This window comes from Oncorhynchus tshawytscha, linkage group LG10 (genome assembly GCF_018296145.1).
Source record: "Oncorhynchus tshawytscha isolate Ot180627B linkage group LG10, Otsh_v2.0, whole genome shotgun sequence".
Lineage (NCBI taxonomy): Eukaryota > Metazoa > Chordata > Actinopteri > Salmoniformes > Salmonidae > Oncorhynchus > Oncorhynchus tshawytscha.
The window spans coordinates 33,744,772-33,762,313 of record NC_056438.1 but is presented as its reverse complement, the minus strand read 5'-3'; the positions used below and the strand labels follow the sequence as shown (position 1 = coordinate 33,762,313).

At 42.6% G+C, this 17,542-nt stretch overlaps 1 protein-coding gene across 1 annotated transcript in view; it reads right to left on the bottom strand.

Moving 5' to 3' along the window:
• Window positions 1-17,542, bottom strand: part of LOC112261057 (NACHT and WD repeat domain-containing protein 2) — an 83,370-nt gene that overhangs the window by 9,531 nt on the left and 56,297 nt on the right. The window contains exons 4-6 of the mRNA XM_024436410.1: window positions 11,026-11,229; window positions 8,203-8,353; window positions 890-1,479 (exon numbers count right to left, since the gene is read on the bottom strand). Coding sequence (XP_024292178.1) covers window positions 890-1,479; window positions 8,203-8,353; window positions 11,026-11,229 — 945 coding nt within the window. The remainder of the gene's footprint in view (window positions 1-889; window positions 1,480-8,202; window positions 8,354-11,025; window positions 11,230-17,542) is intronic.

The following is a 17,542-nucleotide window of genomic DNA, read 5'->3' as shown; positions in this document are numbered from 1 at the left end:
CTGCTGGAGTTATGTATTTGAAGCAACGATCTGAACAATCTATTTCACCTGTGATAAATTATGTGTCAACCATGATATATTAGAGGTGAAATAATCTTATTGTGTCTGTGTACACAACTATGATAGTGTAGCCTACCACAGTCCTTCTCTAACTCTCTAACTATCATCCCTCTCCTTTCCACCGTTGTTCTGTCTTAATCTATAAACAGCATGTTTCATCCCTGTCTCCTCAGCACTCATCTTGCCTGCCTTTCAGTGAATTAGGAGAGAAATATTTAACACAACGGAGCAGCAGAATGACTGTGAGAGTCTGGCTTTATGCCCAAATATGTGTGGCTTAGTCAAGCTTTGTTCCGTGCCCGTATTTCATAAAGTAAATCACTTTATCTTACAAAAAGGCAATTTCATGGCATTCATTATAAAGGTTGAAGAGAGAAGCAGGGTAGAGCCGCCCCGGGTGACTGCACTGTGGGCTCCCTGCAACATGACCCTAATGGGCCCGACTGGCTGAGCAGCCAGATGGCCCAGCAACAGACAGGCCAGTGAGTGAACACTGACTTGACACACACACACGTATGGGCCAACAGCGATACAGGCACACATGCATGCATACACAAACATAGGACTCACATGTAGCAAACAAACACATACAGATGGATAATGCATGTGTAGCGAGCACACGCACACACTTGCATACTCTCGCACACAGAAGAAGGCACACACACAGATGGACACACTCACACAGACAAACACAGATCGAATGCATGTCTGTTGTGCAAGCTAAAGCCATCATTTTATTTTTTAATCAACATTTAACTAAACCAGGAAGTCCCATTAAGCTCGAAAGACCAAAAGTCCATTCCCCACGGTACATTGGCATGACTCTCACCTGTTTGGCCACCTCTGCTAGCAGCAGTGTCTTCCCCGTGCATGGCCCGCCGTAAACAACCAGAGGGCTCATTCTACTCTCCTTAGACGGTAGCAGATACTCCTGCACCAGGTCCAGTGTCTCGCTCTTATAATCGTAGAATGAAGAGAAGTTCTTACACAGGGACAGGTGCTGGAGGATCTCATCGTACAGGGGGTCCGTCTCTGTGTCAAAGTTCTGCTGGACCGTGGCCTGGATGATGTCCACCATATCCTCGTAGAACTGTTTACACAAGCCTTCAACGTAGTGGCTCTCCACCTCTTGGGAGTAGCCTAGCTTCATGTCGCAGTGCGTCACAGAGGAGTAGACGCGGAGGTTTGACGAGGCCACCACTGTTGGGATAAACTCATCCCGCACTTTTAAGAGACGTTCGTAGGCTTCCTGGTTACGCATGACGCGGTCCTCAGCGACGACGATGTCCATGTACTTGGCCATCTCCGGGAGCTTGGCATGTCGGTCGAAGTTGGAGATCTTGCGGATGTAGCAGACACACTTCTTGAGGAAGGCTGGCGTTTGTTTACCCAAGGCGAAGTCCAGTTCATCCTCCAAGGCTGAAAAATGGGAGAAAAACAAACATACAATCAATCAATCCAAAGTTTGAAAGTTTTGTCCATAAAGACATTTGCTATATAATGTTTCTGAGGAGTTAGGCTAACCTTGCGCTTCCAATGCCATTATATAAAACCCACAGATGATTTGGAGTCCTAATATTGGTCAAAGTTATTTGAAAATGTGTCCCTGAAGTAGCCAGGCTACTAACATGCCTAACCCTTTTCAAAGTAACTTGAAAATGCAAGTACTGGGTGCTGTTGTGTGCTCCGACGCTTGTCTTCAAAACAGACACATTTTGAGGTTTGCAAATCTTTTAGTAAAGCTGCACAGATTCTGGCAGTCTTTTTTAGCCTGTCTTTAGTCTGTGATTAGATTTAGTTAGTTTCCACTATGCCTTGTTTAAGGAGAAACATACTTGATACAATCACATAAATCAGCATTGCAGCCTTATCACAGACCCCTAAAGAGCCAGCTCTACACTGAGAAAACTTGTTATCTAGAACCTTAAAGGGTTCTTTGGCTGTCCCCATAGGAGAACCCTTTGAAGAACCCTTACGCTTCCAAATAGAACCCTTTTGGGTTCCATATACAACCCTTTCCACAGAGTTCTACATGAAATCCAAAAGGGTTCTACCTAAAACCAAAAATGGTTCGATCCTAAAAGGGTTATCCTATGGGGACAGCCGAATAACCGTTTTGGAACCCTTTTTTCTATTAGTGTACTGAAACTCTGCCAGCATCTTCTGTGTGGTATCGAACACACTGCAGCGTGCTATAGAAGCAATGGAGAGAAAAGAAGGGGAGAGCGGCTGGAGGGGAAGAGAAGTGAGTGCATGGAAATGCTGTTTGAAGCTTGGTTTTGTCAATAACTGGCATACTGAATGTATTTTTACTTAGGCTACATAAAAGCCTTGGCTATTCCTTTGAACGAATCAAACATAGAAATCTGCCTACTGGAGATTCTTTTTTTTCAACGAGTTGGACGGGAAGGATTTACTTAAGACGCCCGGCAAGGCCCTCATCCCTGTCATTCGCAGGAGAAAGTGACTGAGGTATCGTGGACAAAGATCCGGGTGCCTTGTTAGGATCAGTCACCGAGAGGGTAATCTACCTTTACCATTGGTCATATTAGCCAACTTACAATCAATCGATAATAAAATAGATGAACTACGATCACATACATCCTACCAACGGAACATTAAAAACTGTAATATCTTATGTTTCACCAACATAACGACGACATGAATAACATACAGCTGGCGGGTCTTAAGCTTTTTCGGCAGGATAGAACAGCGGCCTTTGGTAAGACAAGGGGTGGAGGTCTATGTATATTTGTAAACAGCAGCTGCTGCATGATATCTAAGGAAGTCTCTAGGTTTTGCTCGCCTGAGATAGAGTATCTCATGATAAGCTCTAGACCACAATATTTACCAAGAGAGTTTTCATCTGTATATTTCGTAGCTGTCTACATACCACCACAAACCGATGCTGGCACTAAGACCGCACTCAAGGAGCTGTATATGGCCATAAGTAAACGGGAAAATGCTCATTCAGAGGCGGCAATCCTAATGGCCGGGGACATTAATGCAGGAGAACTCAAATCAGTTTTTCTTAATTTCTACTAACATGTTAAATGTGCAACCAGAGGGAAAAAACCTCTAGACCACCTTTACTCCACACACAGAGACATGTACAAAGCTCTCCCTTGCCCTCCATTTTTCAAATCTGACCATAATTCTATCCTCCTGATTCCTACTTACAAACAAAAACTAAGCAGGAAGCACCAGTGACTGGGTCAATAAGAAAGTGGTGAGATGAAGCAGATACTAAACTACAGGACTGTTTTGCTAGCACAGACTGGAATATGTTCCGCGATTCTTACGATGGCATTGAGGAGTACACCACATCAGTCACTGGCTTCATCAATAAGTGCATCGATGACGCCGTCCCCACAGTGACCGTACGTACATACCACAACCAGAAGCCATGGATTTACAGTCAACATCACACTGAGCTAAAGGGTAGAGCTGCCGCTTTAAAGGAGCGGGACTCTAACCCGGAAGCTTATAAGAAATCCCGTTATGCCCTCCGACGATCCATCAAACAGGCAAAGCATCAATACAGGACGAAGATTGAATCATACTACACCGGCTCTGACGCTCGTCGGATGTGGCAGGGCTTGCACACTATTACAGACTACAAAGGGAAGCACAGCCATGAGCTGACCAGTGACACGAGGCTACCAGACAAGCTAAATTACTCCTATGCTCATTTTGAGGCAAGTAACACTGAAGCACGCATGAGAGCATCAGTTGTTCTGGATGACTGTGTGATCACGCTCTCCGTAGACGATGTGAGTAAGACCTTTAAACAGGTCAACATTTACAAGGCTGCAGGACCAGACAGATTACCAGGACGTGTATTCCGAGCATGCGCTGACCAACTGGCAAGCGTCTTCACTGACATTTTCAACCTGTCCCTGAGTCTGTAATACCAACATGTATCAAACTGACCACCATAGTCCCCGTGCCCAAGAACACGAAGGTAACCTGCCTAAATGACTACTGACCTGTAGCACTCATGTCTGTAAACATGAAGTGCTTTGAAAGACTGGTCATGGCTCACATAAACACCATTATCCCAGAAACCCTAGACCCACTCCAATTTGCATACCGCCCATACAGATGCATACAGATCCACAGATGATGCAATCTCTATTGCACTCAACACTGCCCTTTCCTACCTGGACAAAAGGAACACCTACTGTACGTGAGAATGCTATTCATTGATTATAGCTCAGCGTTCAACACCATAGTGCCCTCAAAGCTCATCACTAAGCTAAGGTCCCTGGGACTAAACACCTCCCACTGCAAATGGATCCTGGACATCCTGATGGGCCACCCCCAGGTGGTAAGGGTAGGTAACAACACATCTGCCACACTGATCCTCAACAGTGGGGCCCCTGTGGCGTGTGCTCAGTCCCTCCTGTACTCCCTGTTCACTCATGACTGCATGTCCAGGCACGAATCCAACACCATCATCAAGTTTGCCAATGACACAACAGCGATCACCAACATTGATGAGACAGCCTATAGGGAGGAGGTCAGAGACCTGGATGTGTTGTGCCAGGACAAAAACCTCTCCTTCAACGTGATCAAGACAAACTAAATGATTGTGGTCTGCAGGAAAAGGAGGACCGAGCATGCCCCCATTCTCATCGACCGGGCTGCAGTGGAGCAGGTTGAGAACTTCACGTTACTTGATGTCCACATCACCAACAAACTGTCATGGTCCAAACACACTAAGATAGCCGTGAAGAGGGCACGACAAATCCCCCTCAGGAGACTGAAAAGATTTGGCATGGATCCTCAGATCCTCAAAAGCTTCTACAGCTGCACCATCGAGAGCATCACTGCCTGGTATGCAAACTGCTCGACCCCAGACCGCAAGGCCCTACAGAGGGCAGTGTGTACGGTCCAGTACATCACTGAGGCCAAGCTTCCCGCCATCCAGGACCTCTATAACAGGCGGTGTCAGAGGAAGACACAAAAAATGGTCAAAGACTCCAGCCACCCTAGTCGTAGACTGCTCTCTCTGCTACCGCATGGCAAGCGGTACCGGAGCGCCAAATCTAGATCCAAAAGGCTTCTTAAACAGCTTCCTCCCCCAAGTCATAAGACTCATGAACAGCTAATCAAAAGGCTTTCCAGACCCCTCTTTTATGCTGCTGCTTCTCTCTGTTTATTATCTTTGCATGGTCACATTAACTCTACCTACATGTACATAATTACCTCAAATACCTCGACTAACCAGTGCCCTGGCACATTGACTCTGTACTGGTACCCCCTGTACCTTCGTGGCCAAAAGTTGAGAATGACACTATTAATTTTCACAAAGTCTGCTGCCTCAGTTAGTATTATGGCAATTTGCATATACTCCAGAATGTTATGAAGAGTGATCGGATGAATTGGAATTAATTGCAGTGTCCCTTTTTGCCATGCAAATAACTGAATCCCCAAAAAACATTTCCACTGTATTTCAGCCCTGCCACAAAAGCACCAGTTGACATCATGTCAGTGATTCTCTCGTTAACACAGGTGAGAGTGTTGACGAGGACAAGGCTGGAGAACACTCTGTCAAGCTGATTGAGTTCAAAAAACAGACTGGAAGCTTCAAAACGAGGGTGGTGCTTGGAATCATTGTTCTTCCTCTGTGAACCATGGTTACCTGCAAGGAAACACATGCCATCATCATTGCTTTGCACAAAGGGGCTTCACAGGCAAGGATATTGCTGCCAGTAAGATTGCACCTAAATCAACCATTTATCGGATAATCAAGAACTTCAAAGAGAGTGTTTCAGTTGTTGTGAAGAAGGCTTCAGGGTACCCAAGAAAGTCCAGCAAGTGCCAGGACCGTCTCCTAAAGTTGATTCAGCTGCGGGACCGGGGCACCACCAGTACAGAGCTTGTTCAGGAATGGAAGCAGGCAGGTGTGAGTGCATCTGCACACACAGTGAGGTGAAGACTTTTGGAGGATGGCCTGGTGTCAAGGAGGGCAGCAAAGAAGCCAATTCTCTCAAGGAAAAACATCAGGGGCCGACTGATATTCTGCAAAAGGCACAGGGATTGGACTACTGAGGGCTGGGGTAAAGTCATTTTCTCTGATGAATCCCCTTTCCAATTGTTTGGGGCATCCGGAAAAAAGCTTGTCCGGAGAAGACAAGGTGAGCGCTTACCATCAGTCCTGTGTCATGCCAACAGTAAAGCATCCTGAGACCATTCATGTGTGGGGTTGCTTCTCAGCCAAGGGAATGGGCTCACTCACAATTTTGCCTAAGAACACAGCCATGAATAAAGAATGGTACCAACACATCTTCCGAGAGCAACTTCTCCCAACCATCCAGGAACAGTTTGATGATGAACAATGCATTTTCCAGCTTGATGGAGCACCTTGCCATAAGGCAAAAGTGATAACTAATTGCCTCAGTGAACAAAACATCGATATTTTGGGTCCATTGCCAGGGAACTCCCCAGATCTTAATCCCAATTGAGAAGTTGTGGTCAATCCTCAAGAGGCGGGTGGACAAACAAAAACTCACAAATTCTGACAAACTCCAAGCATTGATTATGCAAGAATGTGCTTCCATCAGTCAGGATTTGGCCCAGAATTTAATTGACAGCATGCCAGGGCGGATTGCAGAGGTCTTGAAAAAGAAGTGTCAACACCGCAAATATTGACTCTTTGCATCAACTTCATATTAATTGTCAATAAAAGCCTTTGACACTTATGAAATGCTTGTAATTATACTTCAGTATTCCATAGTAACATCTGACAAAAAATATCTAAAGACACTGAAGCAGCAAACTTTGTGGAAATTAATATTTGTGTCAATCTCAAAACTTTCGGCCACGACTGTATATAGCCCCGCTATTGTTATTTTACTGCTGCTGTTTAATTATTATAATTTATTTTTCTTCTCAATTTTTCCTTAGCATGTTTTTCTTCTTAACTTCTTAAAGCATTGTTGGTTAAGGGCTTGTAAGTAAGCATTTCACTGCAAGATCGACACCTGTTGTATTCATGACAAATAAGATTTGATTTGGTGAAATGACTTTGTGTGAATTTATAATGTCCACAGCGTATATGGCTCAGCAGGGGAAAATAGTTAGAAACAACTTCGAAACTCCCCATATATTTATTAAAAAGTAGACTGCCACGAGCTGTCATGCTGCTTTCTCTCTAGGTACAAATGCCTGGCCTACAAAGAAACCCAGCGGGAACCCATGATGCCAATGTCCCACAAAACTCAAGAAACCTTGCACAGTACATCAATCAAAAAAGGTTACAGAGAGATGCCAGAGAAACACCTTGCAGATACCTGGAATATACTTATTTTTCTCTCATCCTCAGAATGGATGATATTTTTAAAAGTTCAATTTGTAAGTTTTATTTAACTAGGCAAGTCAGTTAAAGAACAATTTCTTATTTACAATGACGGCCTACCCCCGCCGGAAGATGCTGAGCCAATTGTGCACCACCCTATGGGACTCCCAATCACAGCCGGTTGTGATACAGCCAGGAATCAAATCAGGGTCTGTAGTGACGCATCAAGCACTGAGATGCAATGCCTTAAACCACTGTCCCACTCAGGAGCCCCCCAAAATGATAGTGCCCAATTAGATCAGTGCTTATTAGATTAGCCCAAATATAGTGACTTTTAGTCCAATTAGACCCAATTTGGAAGACTTTTGGAGCACTCTAGACCATACATGCTTTAAATTGTAAACAGACGGTGACAATGAATATTTAGATCAATCTGTTTATTGTTATATCTGGGCTGTATGAGAAGGCTTATCTGTATTTTTCTTTAAAACGAAGATGCTCTGATGGTACATTCACATTGGCTCATGAGGAAAACTGATTACTACCATAAAAGAATCATAATAATTACTTAACTGATTTAACTAAAGCCTGAGAACTACTCCCCCAGTTAAATGTTCTCGGCACAATTAATGGACCCAACAAACATATATTGGTTATACAGTATAGCACAATAAACATTATTATGTAAAGAAGAGAACACCACAGATCTGAAAAACACAAGATACAACACCCTAGTAGAAGAACAAGAAGGAAAAAAGCTAAGAAGAAAACAGATGAAGAAGAACATTGAATAAACACAGAAGAAGGAAAAGAAAAGAAGACAGGAGTAGCCTACATACCAGAGCAGAGGAATTTCTTGGCTTGAGGGGGCTTCATGGTGCCCTTCTCCTGGAGCTGCAGGACAGACCTACGGAAGATCCTCTTGATCTCCTCAGACACGGTCCTCCACGCCTTGTCGTTCTTCATCTTGGCTGCACTACTCGACTCCATCTGTAGAAGAGAGGGAGAGTAAGGGAGTTTATAATATTGAAATTGGCCCACAGTTCCGCTTTTTTGAACATACACTATACAGAAGTATATCGACACATCTTCAAATTAGTGGATTCGGCTATTTCAGCCAGATTCGTTACACACAGCCATGCAATCTCTATAGACAAACGTTGGCAGCAGAATGGCCTTACTGAAGAGCTCAGTGACTTTCAACATGACACTATAATAAGCTTCCACCTTTCCAACAAGACAGTTCGGCAAATTTTGGCCCTGTTAGAGCTGCCCCGGTCAACTGTAAGTGCTGTTATTGAGAATTGGAGACGTCTAGGAGCAAAAACGGCTCAGCTGCGAAGTGGTAGGCCACACAAGCTCACAGAACAGGATTGCCGTGTACTGAAGCGCATAGACATCCTCTGTCCTCGGTTGCCACATTCACTACTGAGTTCCAAACTGCCTCTTAAAGCAACTTCATAACAAGAACTGTTCGTTGGGACCTTCATGAAAAGGGTTTCCATGGCCTAGCAGCCGCACACAAGCCTTATATCACCATGTGCAATGCAAAGTGTCGGCTGGAGTGGTGTAAAGCTAGCTGACTCTGAAGCAGTGGAAACGCGTTCTCTGGAGTGATGAATCTCGCTTCACCATCTGGCAGTCCGACGGACGAATCTGGGTTTGTCAGATGCCAGGAGAACGGCTACTTGCCTGAATCCATAGTTCGAACTGAAAGTTTGGTGGAGGAGGAATCATGGTCTGGGGCTGTTTTTTGTGGTTCGGCTAGGCCCCTTAGTTCCAGTGAAGGGAAATCTTAACACTACAGCATACAATGACGGCAGGGTAGCCTAGTGGTTAGAGCGTTGGACTAGTAACCGGAAGGTTGCAAGTTCAAACCCCTGAGCTGACAAGGTACGAAATCTGTCGTTCTGCCCCTGAACAGGCAGTTAACCCACTGTTCCTAGGCCGTCATTGAAAATAAGAATTTGTTCTTAACTGACTTGCCTAGTTAAATAAAGATAAATAAATAAAAATTACATTTTAGATGATTCTGTGCTTCCAACTTTGTGGCAAAAGTTTGGGGCAAGCCCTGTCCTGTTTCAGCATGGCAATGCCCCCGTGCACAAAGTGAAGTCCATACAGAAACAGTTTGTTGAGATCGGTGTGGAAGAACTTGACTGGCCTGCACTGAGCCCTGACCTCAACTCCATAGAACACCTTTGGGATGAATTGGGAAGTCAACATCAGTGCCTGACCTCACTAATGCACTTGTGGCTGAATAGAAGCAAGTCCCTGCAGCAATGTTGGAATGCAATAGTGGAATGCCTTCCTAGAAGAGTCAAGGCTGTTATAGCAGCAAAGGGGGGACCAACTCCATATTAATTCCCATAGATTTGGAATGAGATGTTCGACGTGCAGGTGTCCACATACTCCTTGTTATGTAGTGTATGTGGTAGATTAAAGAATACATAGCTATCTCAATTGGTAAGCTATTGATGTTGGTTTTGGATGGTAGTCTTAACAAAGCCAGAGACCTACAGAAGTTGGCAAAAGGAAGAAAGTTGAGTTGGTAAATAGTGGAAACTGTTGGAGTTGTTTAGGTCAAAGGCAAACCGATGCAATATAGTGCATTATCTCCATAAGCTGAACTGGACCACAGAGACACACTATAGTGGAAATGCAATCTATACCTGCTGATCCTACTGTGTTTGTTTTTGTGTCTAATACCCTCGAGCTACAGTAGACATCCCTTGAGAGAGGAAGTCAATGATATTCATGAGAGAAGATTCCAGGATGCCAACCCTGCTGTTTTTCTAATTTCCCTCCAACCTCCATCCAAGTGGAAGAGCTGCATTGAGTGACAAAAGCACTAATGTTTAGCTAGATTTCACAGCATGCTAACCTAGCACACAGTGACACAGGCACTAACATTTAGGTAGACAAAGCAGCTGTAGTTACATGGTGACTGTTACACAGGTATACACAAATGTTTAGCTAGCCACTACAGCATATGTAATATGCTTACCTTAAAACTAACTTGCCTAGCACTGTAGTTAAATGTATAGGAGGATATCTGCAGATATGTTTACTGCTAGTTCCAACTCACAGTAAGATTACCAAGCTTTTGAGTCTTTTAAGACAATAAAGGGTACATCTTTATAGCTCTCATAAACTTTCCACGAGGCCAACAAACTCTAATGGGGGCAGAAAGTTGAAGTTTAAAAGTTTTGTATAAAAGAAGGTTTGAGAGTTGTTGACAAATTACTTTTACTAGCTAATTTTACTGCTGCTTTAAAAAGCTTTTTGTGACTGTGAACCCAAGGACATGTGTTCAAGCATAACAGTTGGCTTAGACAAAAACACAGCAGAAAAGTTCTCTATTCCAATGTGAATATGATGCTGAAGAAAGTTTTGGCTCTCCGTAAGGATGTTTCAGTATCTTGGGTAAGTCTAACTGAAACCTACTCATTTAGTCTTTGCCATGATCCAAGAGAAACTGGCCACAGCCCACTCAACTACCATTCCAGAAGAACTGAGTTAGGATCTTGGCATAACGTTCTATTGGTTTAAGGCTGAAGGGTTCAGGGTTCATCTTACTGAGTTTTTGTATTTTGTGCTTTGGGTTTAAAGTAGTAGAGTTTGGTGTGGCAGGGTTTGAGGTAGAATGGTTCAAATCTTACTGAGTTCTGGTAGTTCTTCAACATCTGGGCTTTGGGTTTGAGGTAGTAGGCTGGTGGCACGGCATTCTCGTCTCGGCAGTACCACTCCTCCAGGATGTGTGTGTCTAGCCCCGCCTCCACCGCCGCATCCAGGATCCTCTCAAACTCTGGAGCTTCCACTTCCCCTGGAACGCGGATACTGCCATACTTCTCCCCCACCAGCCCCTATGAGCAAGGAAAGAACAAGGAATGAGGGTAGGAGGAAAGAAAGATGGAGAGAGGTAGAACGGTCATCATCATCACCACTTGACTTTCTATTATCATTGGTTTCAAGGTTCATAGTTAGTCTCAAATATACTCCGAGATTGAGTGTATGATTATGACTTTCTGCACAGCCGTTTGCCGTGAAGTGCTTATTCCGTGAAGGCATCCAGGCAAACAGGGAGACAATGACAGCATTTCATTAGTGTGTCTTGTGTGTACCGGTCTGCTCTGTCACCCGAGGCTTAGAGTTCATAATTTTTTCTGTTTTCTTTTCTTCCTTTTATAATGTGAATTCACAGTACACAGCTAGACTGAAAGGCAAAGAACTGGGCAAAGTAAATGGTCATGGCGAAGTGCTGAGTGTATCAGAAATGTATTTTATTTGCTATTAATTTGTCTGTGGTCTTTGTCAGTGTGTGGTTAGCTGCTTTGAATGTAAAATAATTGTATGGAATGGAATAATGGAGTACGGATATGTCTGTTGCTACAGAGTGGAAGACAGCTTGGTGATTAAGAGCATTGGGCCAGTAACCAAAGAATAAAGGTGTACTGTTGTCATGAATAGCATAATCTTCATCATTATCATCTTCAACAGCAACACCACCATTATCACGATGATCACCCTATAATAGTATGGCCAGGGATACAAAATTATATAAAGCCACACTGCTCACACATGCTTGATAGAATAATAATGTTTTATTTAATCTTACTTTCTTTGCCTATCCCACTGAAAGAATCTGCACGAGCTCATTCTCTTTCTTAGCACACAGAAGCACACTTCTCAATATGCTTTTGAGCGACGACCAATTCATTACCATTACCATTATTAGGAACAATTACCAGTCGAGGCTTGATGTGCAAAATCACACGCATGTGAGGAGAATGGGAGAAAAAGCAGAGCATCACTGGAAAGCATAGTAAATATCCAGCTGATCCCTACTACAGTACTACGACATGAGTAGGAAACACACACTGATACCCGCGGGGTAGAGAGAAGGGATGACTGTGAACTCTCTCAAGCAAAAAGGATGTCAGTCTGCCGTCGGCAAAGGCACATCAATGCCAGAACGTGACTTTGCGATCCTGGCATAGTGTAAGATCAGCTCTATCTCTGACAAATGCCTTTTTGAGGAAAAAAACAAATCCATATCAAATTAGTGGCTTTTCTATTTGTTGTCTATAATATATGTGACTTATCGTACAAATCAAGTATTTTTGATGAAAAAAACTGACCAAGATCAAATTAGTGGCTTGTACCGTATTTGAGTTTGTGTCCTGTCTTTTCTTGGGGAAACAAGTTGGAGGTACAGCAAAAGACAAATTAATAGGGTTTGCTAGCTATTTTTTTCTACCCAAACCAATTTCGATTCGGGGCCTGCAGAACAAAATGGAGGCAGTTCCCCTGAAATTGCTTGGCAAGAGATCTGAGGGAGAGAGATGAGTTATGTCAGCTGTTTCAAGACATGAAAAAAGTGACAGTCGTACATAGATGCTGACCGAGATCACAACAACCTCCCTGACATAAAGGGAATGGAAAGTTTTAAAAAACAGAGTGAGATGAGATACATTCTCCTTATTAGGAACTAATGACAGTTCCAATCAAAACCCTCCATCAGCTGTTTTCTTTAACAGAGCCAGACTACGGCAGAGCTTTTTGTGGGAACTGCAGATCAGTTTGTCATTGGGGGATGGAGACATCTGGGAAAGAGCTGAACTAAGCTTAGACAGAGTGAGAGAGATGGAAAGAGAGATATTGAGATAGAAGGAGAGGGAGAGTCTTCTCTGAGCTGCTGACAAAGTCTATGTCAGCTTGCCTTGCAGGGACAGCAGGAAAGGACAGGATGGGTAAGTGACTGCAATTGTGTGTCTGTGTCATTGGTGTGTGGGTAGATTGGTGTGTGAGAGAGATTAGAGCAAGTTTACACATACAATGTCAGCAAAAACACTACAGCAAATATTACAATACCTTACAGTCCACAAAAACACTACAATAAAAACTACAGTATACTGCAATCTGCAAAAACACTACATGAATTATTATAGTATATACTACAGTTTTATGTTACTACAGTATTTTTTGCTATAAATAAATACTACAGTACACTACAGTATATACTATGGTATTTGCTGTAGTGTTTTTGCAGACTCTAGTCCTCAAAAACAATACAGTGAATACTACAGCAAAGTCTGCACAAACACTACAGTGAATACCATAGTATTCTTTCATGTGGGTTGGCCCTTTATGTACGTACTGTCCTGTCACACACACTTGCACAGATGCCAGATGTAATCCCCTCTCCCTTTCTCCGACCCCCTCTCTCTTCCCTCGCTGTCTCTCACTTGTATTTATCTCTATGTACATTGGCTTCAGAAAGTATTCACACCCTTGATTTTTTCCCACATTTTGTTGTGCTACAGCCTGAATTTTAAATGAATTAAATTAAAGAAGAAAACATGTCACCGGCCTTCACAAAATACTCCATAATGTCAAAATTTGTATAATTTAAAAAAAATGTAAGGCATAATTTAAAAATGAAAAGCTGAAATGTCTTGAGTCAATAAGTATTCAACCCCTTTGTTGTGGCAAGCCTAAATAACTTAAGGAGTAAAAATGTGCTTCACAAGTCACATAACAAGTTGCATGGACTCCCAGTACAATACTAGTGTTTAACATGATTTTTCAATGACTAAGACCAAAGGTGTTTTTCTAATGCCTCGCAAAGGGCTAAAAAACAAACAGACATTGAATATCCGTTTGAGCATGGTGAAGTTATTTATTACACTTTGGATGGTGTATAAATACTCCCAGTCACTACCAAGATAAAGGCGTCCTTCCTAACTCAGTTGCCAGAGAGGAAGGAAACCAATCAGGGATTTCACCATGAGGCCAATGGTGACTTTAAATAGTTACAGAGTTTAATGGCTGTGATAGGATAAAACTGAAGATGGATCAACAACATTGTAGTTACTCCACAATACTAACCTAATTGACAGAGTGAAAAAAAGGAAGCCTGTTGTAATGGTCGTCATATGAAGGAGAGGACCAAAGTGCAGCGTGGTAAGTGTTCATCTTGATTTTTAATACGAATAGTGAACACTGAAACAAAAAAACAATAAAACGACAAATGAACAGTCCTGAACGGTGAAATAAAACACAGAACAGAAAATAAACACCCATGAAACACAAGTGGGAAAAGGCTACCTAAGTATGATTCTCAATCAGAGACAACTAACGACACCTGCCTCTGATTGAGAACCATACCAGGCCAAACGCAAACACAACATAGAAAACGGAACATAGACAACCCACCCAACTTACGCCCTGACCATACTAAAGCAAAGACATAAATAAAAGAACTAAGATCAGAACGTGACACCTGTACAGAATAAAATATATTCTAAAATTAATCTTTGTTTGCAACAAAGCACTAAACTAATACTGCAAAAATGTGGCAAAGAAATGTACTTTTTGTCCTGAATACTACGTTTTATGTTTGGGGGAAATCCAAAACAACACATTGTTGAGTACCACTCTCCATATTTTCAAGCATAGTGGTGGTTGCATCATGTTATGGGTCTATTTGTAAATGATAAGGACTGGGGAGTTTTTCAGGATAAACATAGAAATGGAATGGAGCTAATCATTGGCAAAATCCTAGAGGAAAACCAGAAAATGGGAGATCAATTCATCTTTCAGCAGGACAATAACCTTAAACAGAAGGCCAAATCCACGCTGGAGTTGCTCACCAAGAAGACAGCAAATGTTCCTGAGTGGCCGAGTTACAGTTTTGACTTAAATCTTCTTGAAAATCTATGGCAAGACCTGAAAATGGTTGTCAAGCAATGATCAACAACCATTTTGACAGAGCTTGAAGAATTTTGGAAATACCCAGAAAGACTCACAGCTGTAATTGCTGCCAACGGTGCTTTTACAAAGCATTAACTCAGTGGTGTGAATACTTACTGTATGTACATGAGCTATTTCTGTATTTAATTTTCAATAAATGTGCAAATATTTCTAAAAGTATGCTTTTTACTTTATCATTATGGGGTATGGTGTGTAGATGAGAAAAAAATGAGATAAAAAAAAAAAAAATCTATGTAGATTTCAGCCTGTAACACAAGAAAATGTGGAATAATTCCAGGGGTATGAATACTTTCTGAAGGCACTGTATGTTCTCCCTTACTCTCTCCTACAGCCTTCCCTCTCTTCCCCTCTTTTTCACTCATACCTCTTTCTCCATCTTCTTCCTAGGGGTGGCAGGTAGCCTAGTGGTTAGTGTGTTTGTCCAGTAACTGAAAGGTTGCTAGATCACTGAGCTAAAATGTAAAAATCTGTAATTCTGCCCCTGAACAAGGCAGTTAACCCACTGTTCCTTTGCCGTCATTGTAAATAAGAATTTGTTCTTAACTGACTTTTAAATAAAGGCTAAATAAAAAATGACAAATAAAAGCTCTCCCTCCTGCTGTCCCTGGCTACAGTTTCTCTGGATAACTTTATCACCCAGCCTGCCTGCCTTATCATGAGAGCATTACGTGTTTGGAACCTCAACAACTACTGTAGATTAATGCACCAAGGTGGACAGACTGAAGCTTTTGGTGTTTATATTTAGGGAAGGAGGGTTGGAGGGAGGGAGGGAGGGATGGAGTAGAACGGAAGGGGGGGAGAAGGGAGCAAGAAGGCGGCCCAAAGGTTTGGGAAGGAGAGCTTTGTCTCCTTGCACTTAACAGCCAGCTTAACTCTGTAAAGTGACATAGAATGGGATAAAAAAGTGATTTTTAGCTACACTGCTCTTCCCTCCCATGCTTGGGAGGGTTTCACTCCAGTCTATATGTACTCTGGCATTTGAGGTGTGGAGTACAGACTGAATAAGATAGACTGTTATAGGAGACACATAAATCAATTAATACATCTGGCTATAAAATCGCTTTCTATCAAACTTTTCCATTGTGCTGCACATTGCATTGTGAGGGGTAACAAATATATTGGTGCTATTGGAATACAGGAGAACAAATGCATACATGGGAAATCTGAATCAAGATGTCATGGAACTAGAATAATCTATCAGAAGAATCACAATAAAGTGCTACTTCATAGAGAGTGGTAGAAATCTATATAACGTTGAACGTTTGATGATAACCACTTTGATGCCATTCTTCATATTAGCATCAGGCAAGTGGCTGACCGCAGGTAAGGTAAGGTTCTTCAACGGTGCGATCAACAGTAAAATCCACTGAACAGTTCCAGTCCCCCCCCCTAAAACCATACACCCCTCTTGGTCACACTGTCTTAAGGTTTCCTTTATTTTATCAAAACCAACAATACGTTCTGTACCCTCATTAGGAGCATAAACATAAAAAATTATTTAAAAAACATAACATCCGCCTTGACCAATAAAACCCGTCCCTTGACAATCTTTGTTGAAGATACCACAGTCACCCCTAAGCCTGAGGAAAACAAGATTGCCACCCCAGTCAACCTCATTTTCCTCATCACTATGTGTCTCCTGTAGGAAAACTACATTAAGCCTTTTTGTTTTATTACTTCTAATACCCAAGCCCTCTTATTCCTGTCCCTTCCCCCATTAATATTGAGAGAACCTACCCTTAGACCACCACATAGAAAAGAGAAAGGAAAAGCAGAAGAAACCACAGAGAAACCAAAGAGAAAAAAGACACCCTATGAGGCATGATCATCATCGTTTTATTTTTCTCTTAACCTGACCACGTTTCCCACCACCCTTTGCTGCTGCAACAGCAGTAACACATTTCCTCAAGCAAAAGCTCTTCTTCTCACTCAGCTGATCTAACACCACCGTCTTCTGTAACATCACAGCTGACCTCACAAATGTATCAACATCAAAATGATCTGCCAATTTGACAGATATACCCAAAATTTTATCAAGAAACCCATTTACCTCCTCTAGATCGTAAATTGAGTCCTCACAAGCTGCTATCATATCAAAAGAGATATCCATATCCTTCTCCTGCTCCTCCTCAACTGAGGCCACAGACCCCTGATTCCCATCTACCACATCCCTTTCAACACTCCCCACTTGCACCCCATCACTCCTACCAGGCATCTCCTCCACTACCTAGAAAACTAGCCCCACCTGAACCCCATTACTCGTAGTGGGCATCTCCTCCACTACCTGGGAGCCTCGCCTCGCGCCTTGACTACCCGTACTAGCATAAGCCATATACAGTCTATTGTCATACTTGACTTTAAACGATAACTCCAAAGTCTGCTCCGGTGAGTCAAAAAACAAAC